Genomic DNA, 9518 nt, shown 5'->3' with positions numbered 1-9518 from the left:
CTTCCTCTCCTGCGCCGTCCCTCCACCCTCCCAAGCATGATGTCCCTCTCCAAGGACCAAACAACAATATATATATATATATTTTAAAAGAAAACCTTTTTATCCAGCAAATAGTTAAGTATCGAGCCAGACTGCCCATTCTACTTCTGTCTATGTCACTTACTAACTTGGACAGGTTGACCTAACCACTCTGTGCCTTGGCTTCCTCTGCATAATAGAATCGGCAACATTTCGTAACTTTACAGAATTCCTGAGAGAAAGGATTAAACAGCTTAACAGAAATGATTCCTGTTTGGCACCAAGAAGACAATCGGAAAACTCTGACATACACAAATACCCTATCTCAACTTCTTTTTTTCAATTTTACTTCATTTTATGAGACATGGTCATGTTTGTGGGTCATGTGACCACAAGCCTGTCTTCTCTTTCAAGTTTCCATTTTGCATGAATAAACCACAGTTTATCTCTTCCCCTTCTGAGGAACAAGGCTGCTGCGATCCTTCACTCACACAGCAGTGGTGCCATGGATGTGCCACTCGTTCCTTACACCGAACCCAAATATCCCGCTCAGCAAACTCCTTCCAAACCTCCAGGAGCAGCTGCCACTCCCAAGTCCTAGTGGTCACAGGGAGGGGTCCCTGTCCCACTTCTCTGTCACCCTCCACACAGTGCTATGCTCAACAATTGCCTCCCCTGCTCCTCTGTCAGCCCCATGAAATCAGGGACCTCTTGGTCTTGTTCACTGTTATTGTCACACACGCTGGTGCAGGGCCTGTACCAAGGAAGTGACAAGAAAGAGTTCACTGAACTTAAGAGTTCTATTAACACTTGTTGTGTTAGCTTCGAATTCTCTCTTTATATACAGTATGTATGTTTACACGTACATATACATGTGTGTGTGAATCTTACAGAGTCTTATTATGTGACAGGCAGCATCTCCCCTGCTTTATGTGTATTGGTGCATTTGAATCCTCCAAGAGCCCGGGGAGGTAAGCATTACTGTTATTCTCATTTTACAGATGAGAACATTGAGGCACAGAGAAGTTAAGTATTGTGCCCAAAGTTACACAGCTAGGAACTGTGGGAGCTTGGATTGGAATGCAGACAGCCTGCTCCAGAAATATGTGCTTAACTACTACATTCTTCAATCTCCCCCACCCTAGTCAACCAGAACTTATTAGTTGGGATAGTGCATGGATGGGCTCAAATAACTGTCACTTCATACCCTGAGAATGAGTCAACCTGATAACCTTCCAACAAGCACAAATGCAATAAACATCTACTCAATTAAATGTTCACCAGGGTACTCACTGACTCAGAACCAGCTGAGCTAGAAAAATACTCAAGAATCACTTGTTATTATGTGCCATTGAGTTGGAACCAACTCGGAGCTGACCCTCCAGTAGATTCAAAGGCTGTAAATCACATGGGAGGTTAACTGCCCATCTTTGTCCTGAGGAGCCCCTGTGGATTTGAACTACATGCCTTTGGGTTGGCAGCACAACTCCTTAGCACGAGGCCACCAGCGCTCCTTGAAAAATCAGCCCTCCTCATCTTCTCACAGAACCTGATTTTCAGCTAGGTTCACGGCAGCCCAGAATAAAGACTCTTCTCAGTACTCCCTGCAGCAAGGTATAGCTAAGGGTATGTATCTAAATATTGGGGAACGAGATGTAAACAGAAGGGCTATATGGAACTTCCAAAGGCAGGGGCGGGTGTACCAGTTGCCTGGGGAAAAGACAGATGTGATGTCTAGAACTCCATCCGCCATCTGGGTTCATGATGTCACCTCGAGGAGATTGTCGGTGCTGGGATGGCTGAGCTGAAAGGTGGGGGACTACTTCCTGACATCACAGAGCTACCCCCAGACAATTATATGGGGGGGTGTGATGGTGGGTTGAAGGAAATGGGAAGGATCTTTTGAGAAAAACAATGTATTCAAACTTTATAAATAAACCGGTGTAAAATGAAAAAACAAAACAAAACAGTAAATTTCTATCCTGTTAACTGGCTGTTATTTTGGGGCTGTTTTTTTTCTTTCCTGCTACATGTAGCCTAGTTTAAGCTGATCTACTTACACCTGTGGTTTAGAAAGTTCTTTAATTGGCACCTGATATATAAGAGGGTTATGGGTAGAAGATGGTAGGGAGGGAGGAACCAAGGTTCTCCAACTTGGCCCCTCATCTCTGCCCCCACGAAGGCCCACTAACACTTCTTCAAAACTCCAAGGAACAGTGTGAAAATCACTGATCTCATTCACCCCTTCATCTTACAGCGGGAGCACTGAAGCCGGAGAGGGGGACCATCTGCTTTGTCCCACCGTAGGCCAGAGAAGAGCTTTACTTCTTTTCAATTTCATTCTGTCCTTCGCCCTGCCCCAAAGGACAATTTTCTTCAGCAAGCAAATAGCTGCCATCTTTAAACAGGATTTTAAAAATAAACTCACCACAGTGTATATACATGATTGTATAAAATACAATGTACACAAATGAAATGCAACTGTATCTGAATGATCGTAAGCAAATCAATTTTTTAAAAAGGGGTGGTGGGAAGTGTCCAAAATATATGTCTCTTAGACTTGCCCCTGTAAACCATTCGCAGGCTGTCAGAAGGTTGTACCAAGACCTGCAAAGCATTGCACAGCCTCCCCACTGCTTCACCTCCCCAAACTCACCACCTGCCTGACAAGGCCCAGACAGTCATCAACTCTTTGAATCTCCTTCTACTCAATGGGGGTCTCTGCTTCCTTCTAGTAACATTTGGCAGGAGTGACAAATACGCAGAAGCCTCCGTTCTTGCCTCTTGGAACTTTCTCTCTCTGGATGCGCCCTCTCAGAGCCCAGCTGCCATGCTGGAGGACACCCAAGCCACATGGAGGGATCAGGTGGACAAACACTGAGCTCCCAGACAAGCCAGATCACCTGCCAGCCGTGAGCGCGCCCTCTCGGTTGTGCGATCATAAAGGATGACTCCAGGCCCAGCCAACAGTACCCACACCCGACAGCTGATTCTACTCAAGTGAGCCAAGCCAACCCATAGAAGTAATAAAGGATTACAGAACCCCTAAGTTTTGGAGTGGTCTGTTACATGGTATCAGATACCAGGATTATCCTACTACTCTCCCCCTTCAGCATACCACATAAGCCCCCTGGCCTCACCCCTGTTCATACAGACCTTACAGATAACTCCATCCAAACAACTCCACCTTGAAGAGCCAGCTCCTTGTCTGGTTGGCTTCTTCTCATCCTTCAAGCCTGTTCTGGTCTTGGCCTAGCCAGTTACATATTGCTTGCTTACATCTCTATAGCACTTATGCCTCACTGGAACTATCTTATGTACCAGTTTATACACTATCCCCCCATTAGACTACGAGCCCCATAAAGGCAAAGGCTTTATCCTCCTCATCCATACTAGAATCCTCACCATCCAATCCAGTACTTAACACTGAGGTGTGCTCCTTTAATATGGATTGAAGGAAGGAAGGAAGGGGTAATGGCAAGAAGCTGCCCAGATGGCCTGACAATCCACAAATAGCCAACAACGGCCTCACCTTCCCTGCTTGCCTTTTCATCCCCAAAATTCAGCTGTAAGGAACAAACTTCCTCAAGCCCTAAAGTAATTCCTAATATTCCCTGAATCTACACAAGAATCAAGGATGCCTTTGAGTTGTGGTGCTGTAGAAGACTAAATATCCTGTGGACTGCCAAGAGAAAAAACAAGCATGCCCCGGAGAGGGTGCAGCCAGGATGCTCCTTCGGGGGAAGGATGGTGAACCTTCGTCTCACATACTTTGGGGCATGTTGTCAGGAGGGGACCGGTGCTTGGAGAAAGGCACTGTGGAGTGTTGGCGAAGGAAGGGAAGACTGTCAAGGAGACAGAGTGACACAGTGATAGTAACATGGGCTCTAGTGGAGCAGAGACGATGAGGATGGTGCAGGAGAGGGCCGGGTTCAGATCTGTTGATCACAGGGTTGCCAGGAGTCATTCTTGACTAGATGTCACCTAACGACACCATGGGACAACAAAACAAAAGTCTCATCAACATTTCCCACAGCGTGCATCCATATCGCCCTGTTCTTTCTCTTCTGGCAAGGATTACGTGCTTTTTCAGGCTTCCTGGAACCTTGCATTTTTGTTTATTGGTTTTTTAGGTGTTTTTTTTTCTGGAACCTTGCTTTTGGAACTTCAATTAGAGCTGGCTGCATGTACACGCATGCATGTTTCTCTCTGTGTGTGTGTGTGTGCACACGCGCACTCATGCATGTATTCTCCCCACCTTTGGAATAGTGTCAATAGGGACAAACTCACCCTTTGAGGGCAGGTCAATCTTTAGCAATAGCTCCAAGTCATTCAGAGCTGAATGGGAGAATCGAGGAGAAGATCAGATGAGTGTGCTATCTGGAATCAGTAACGAGGGGGATAGGCAACCAGCTCCTCAGTGAGTTCTGAAGGCAGGTCTCAAATGGAAATAATCACATTTTCTATCAGTGGCGTCAATTTGGCGCCAACTCAAAGCTGACTCTCGAGTGCGCTTCCAAGACTGAAACTCATGCAGGAACTGCCCATATTTCTCTCTCACAGGGGCTGCAGGATTCGAACCACTAGCAAAGTGTGGCCTTTGGGCTAGCAGCACAACTCTCTATGGACCATTCCACCAGGGCCCTCTTAGTAGGAAGTGAACTGGCTGCTATTAACGTACAGTTATTTTCTTAATGGTGATTAGGAAAGGGTACTGGGGAGTCAGAGTGCCAGAGTTCAAATCCTGGCTCTGCTATCTTAAAACTACATGACCCTGGGCAAGTGACATCACTCCTTTTTGCTTCCTTGTCCTCGTGTAAGACACAAAGGATAACTCCACCTCGCCCATAGACTTCTGGGAGGATTAAGCAATTCATACTGGAAAAGACTCTGAACAGTGTTTGGCACAGTTGCCATGGAGTCAAACTCAACTCAAGGTGTCCCTAAGAGGAATCATGCTTCAGAGGGTCTCCAGCAGAATTTATTTCTAGAAGTAAAAACAAATCTCAGCTCTTCTTAAACACTCCCTTGGTATCCCAGCTGCCCCCTCAATAGTGATATGACCTCAGGCAAGGTAGTTACTTTACCTCACTGAACTTAGCGTATGTACCTGTGAAACAGAAATTGAAACTACCCAACATGAAATAATAACAGTGGGAATAATTACAGCGACAGTTAACACTGGTGGCCAATTACGACATGCCATGGAGGGTATGTGTTACGAGGCAGGGGCATCACACCAAAGGGGAAACTCGGGCTGGTGAGCTGGGGTTACCTGCACAGGGTGGGCCAGACAGGAGGAGGCAGCACCGGCTCAGAGTTCAGGATTGTCTTACGATGGAACCTGGCCTTGTTTCTCTACATCAGTCTCTACCCTGGCTCACTAAGTGTCAAGTGCTATGTTACACACTTATCACAAAGAAACGCCTATGTTCCCCACAGCTTCCAGGCTAGAGCAGAGCCCAAGTCTGATCTCTAAACCTGTGCTATTTCCTCCTATATTCATGCTCTAGAACCAAGGTCAAGTGCATCACACTAGCTCTCACCATTATTACTAACTTATAGCTCCCTGAAGGCTCGGGCTTGGGCTTCCTCATTTTTATCCACCTTTGGCCCTTGGATATAGTGTCTCATATGACAGACGCACTATAAATACTTCATGGCTGTGCTTATGCCCTGCTAACCTATTTTTCTCTTTTTTAATATGGCCTACTGGAGCACAATTAATAAAGCACATCCCACAATTATCAGGATGACATCATTTCTCAGTCAGCACCTGAAGTTGTGCATCTCTAGAAGCTGCTTCCAATTTTCACCTTGGGAACAGGAAGGTAGTAAGGGACTGATTCTCACGCCTAGAGAAGGAAATGGAGACTCATGTGACTGCACGCTGTTCTTTTTATGACATCCTTATCAGTCAATAAACTCTTGCTCAATCCTGTGGCAGGTCTACATCCCACTGTGTCAGGTGCTGAGGTGGGAGAAGATCACACAGGATCCCAAGTTCAGCAGACAGCGCTGGTACCTTTGGTCTCACCCATCAAGGCAGGGCCAGGGAGGAGGACAACGGAGGTGCTGGACACACACAGCAGGCCTGTCACCAGCCTCACGCCCCTCCCGCAACCCCAGCATTCTCTCCCCTCCAAGTACCTCTGGATCCACTGGTCCTTGTAGGAGGCGCTGAAGGATATGCCAGCAAAAAGCTCAGACCTGTTGAAACTCACGTCGAACTGGTCCCAGAACGGGCCAAAGGGGTTTCCTTCCTGCAGAGAGCAGTGGAAGATTTACTGAGGGGGAGGGGAGCCAGCTGGGAGGCGGGGGGGGAAACGAAGGAACTTTGTGTGGGGTAGCCCTGAGTGATGACTCAGACTGAAACACTCTCATGGATCAGCCTGGTAGGAATGTCATGAGGTAGCTCTTGGTCGCTAAGGAAAGAACTAGGTCTCTAGTCTGGTTTCTGACAACAGTTGTTCACCACAGTGCCTGAAAGACCCTTTCCTCCTCACATGGTGTACCCAACCTGCTCTAGACCATCTGTGGGGGTCTAGGCAAGAAGAGAACCTTGGATTTATGACTAGAGTTAGAGCTTCCAGAGACTTCCAAGAACAACTGATCCAATATCCTAATTTTCAAGATGGAACCCGAGGCCCAGAGAGGCCAAGATACTTACCCAAGGTTGCACAGCAAGTGAGGTCAGTGTTGGGGCTGAGAGCCAGGTCTCATGTCTCAAAGTTCACAGTTCTTCCAAACACTCTCCTCAGGCTCTAGTATAAGCACTGACTTACTTGGGGACTGATTTTCCCCCCAAAGTGGCATAAATGTACAAATAATTACAAGTAAAATAATAAGGTGATCACTCATTTGCCCACTAAGAGGCAAGAAAGAATACGAGTTAAGAGGATGGACAGAGGAGTCAAATTAGGTCTATTTGAATTCTAGCTCCGCTACTTATTTGTCGTGTGGCTGTGGGTAAAGTCTTGACCCTCTCCTTTCCACGGTCAATTTCCTCTCCAGAAAATAGTAGAATATTAATAGCATTTTCATCATGCAGTTTGTCCAAGGATTAGATGAGTTAATATGTGAAAAGTTCCTTGCCTGTCACAGTCAGTCCTGTTTTGTGGGTTTTTTGGCAGAGATTTAAAAAATTTCATTTTATATTGGTTTTCATATAAGATTCATAGACATTGGGTTTCATTCATTCCTTCATTCACATTGTTACATACATTGTTGTTGTTGTTATATGCCCTTGAGTCGCTTTTGACTCATTGCAACCCTATGTACAACAGCCCTAAACCCTGCTCTATCCTATGCCCATATCATTGTCTCTGACACGCCTAACCCCATTACCCCAGTCACTGAATCAATCCATCTCATTGAGGGTCTTCCTCTTCTGCCCTGTCCCTCCACCCTCCCAAGCATGACGTCCCTCCTTGAAACATGTCCAAAGTATGTCAGATGAAGCCTCAGAATCCTTGCCTCCAAGGAGCAGCCTGGCTTCACCCTTTCCAGGAAAAACCTGTTGATTCTCTTAGCAGTCTATGGTATATTCAACACTCTTTTCCAACACCACAGCTCAAAGGCATCAATTCTCCTTCTATCATCCCTAGTCATTGTCAAGCTCTCTGATGCATGGCAAGTGATTGCAAAGATCATGGCCTGTATCAAGTACACCTTACTCTCTAGCCTGACATCGTTGCTCTTCAGTACTTTAGAGAGGTCTCTAACCACAGACTTTCAAATCACAATATCTTTTAATTTCCTTTTTTTTAAAAAATTAATATTAATATTTATTTATAAGGTCCTCGGATACAAGATGAACTTAGAAAAATCAGAAAAATTAGTTTCTTTACATAAAAAAATAACCAGGTAGGATATGTAGAGAAAACAAAAATCCAAGATCTTAAAAATATACAGGAATTGACTAGAAATACATAAGGCCTTTCTGGAGAAAACGTTGAAACTCCAATTACAGACATCATAGATGGTCAGCAAAGTGGATATATCATATTTTTAGATATCACAAGATAAATATTGCACGAACTATTTCTAAATTTAATGTAATAACAGTAAAACATAAGCTGTGACTTCTAAGAAACTTCACACTTACTATAAAATACGTATGGAAGAAGAAGTTTTATTTTAGGTGCCATAACCCTAACCCTTGGCTTGGATTCAGAGACGACACATACAACAGGAGACCTTATCCTTGCCATCCTCACAAACATGACCTGGTTCAAGTTCATGATTGCAGCTGTGTAGCAATCCATCTCACTGAGGTCTTACTTTTATCTGATCCTCCACTTTACCAGGCACTGGTCAATCCTGATAACATGACCTAAGTGGTGCAACAAATCTTACACCCTTATTTCTAAGGAGTGTTCCAGCTGTACTTCACCTGGTATATTTGTGCTTTTTACATTTTGTGGTATACAAAATATTCTTTATTAATACTATCATTAAAATGCATTCATTCATTGTTCAACCTTCCTTTTTGTTGTCCAGATTTCACATACATACAATATATCTTTTAATTTCCTGGCTGCTGGTGCCAAGAGTGTTGATTTTGGAGCCAAGCAAACTAAAGCTGTGAAAAATCTCAATCTCTTTACCATCTCTCATGATGCTGCCAATTTACGCAGTGATGAGAATCTTTGTTTTCTTGATATTGAGCCTCAGTCCATACTGAAGACTGCAGTCCCTGACCTTCTGCAACAAGCGCTTCAGGTCCTCCTTAGTTTCAGTAAGAAGGGTTGTGTCATGTGCATAACAGAGACTGTTGATGAGATTTCCTCCTGATGCTGAATTTCTCCTCATAGAGCCCAGTCTCCCAGATAATCTATTCTATATAAAGATTGAAAAGCTATGGAGATAGGACACATCCCTGGCGTACACCCTTCCCATTTCTGAATCATGCAGTGTTTCCTTGCTCTGTTCTGACTGCCTCCTAGACCAAGTATAGGTTTCGCATTAGCACGATCAAGTGTTTTGGGATTCCCATTCTTCTCAGAGTTAGCCACAGTTTGTTGTGCTCCACACATTAAAACACCTTTGCATAATCAATGAAACACAGATAGACATTCCTCTGGTACTCCCTGCTTTCAACCAAGATCCATCTAACATTCACTATGATACATGATCTATATCTACCATTACCCCATCTTTTTAGGTCTAAACTGGCTCTCTCCCATTCTTTCACCACCACTCCCATGCCTAGTGATTTCTCCCCTCAGTCTTTTCCCTTGCCTCTTTCCCTTTTAAACTTTTATGCTCATATTACTAGTTACCCTTCTATTTTTACAATAATGGTTTAATGCAGTATTTGTCTTATAAGACTGAGATCATTTACTCAGCATAGTACTCTCTCTATGGGTATTATTAATTATGTGGCTTTTTAGAATTTGTAAGTACTCTTACTACTCATATGCAAGTTCAAACTGAAGTTGAAGAAAATTAAATCAAGTCCATGGGAACCAAAATTTGACCTTCAGTCTATCCCACTC

The 9518-nt window shown here is 44.4% G+C and overlaps 1 protein-coding gene across 1 annotated transcript in view; it reads right to left on the bottom strand.

The window, feature by feature from the left end:
• Positions 1 to 9518, bottom strand: part of POFUT1 (protein O-fucosyltransferase 1) — a 31647-nt gene that overhangs the window by 11870 nt on the left and 10259 nt on the right. Inside the window, exon 4 of the mRNA XM_006881433.1 lies at positions 6169 to 6281. Within this exon, the coding sequence (XP_006881495.1) occupies positions 6169 to 6281 (113 nt within the window). The remainder of the gene's footprint in view (positions 1 to 6168; positions 6282 to 9518) is intronic.

Source organism: Elephantulus edwardii, unplaced genomic scaffold, assembly GCF_000299155.1.
Source record: "Elephantulus edwardii isolate Elephantulus edwardi_28Jun2011 unplaced genomic scaffold, EleEdw1.0 scaffold00015, whole genome shotgun sequence".
NCBI lineage: Eukaryota > Metazoa > Chordata > Mammalia > Macroscelidea > Macroscelididae > Elephantulus > Elephantulus edwardii.
This window is presented reverse-complemented; position numbering and strand designations above follow the sequence as displayed.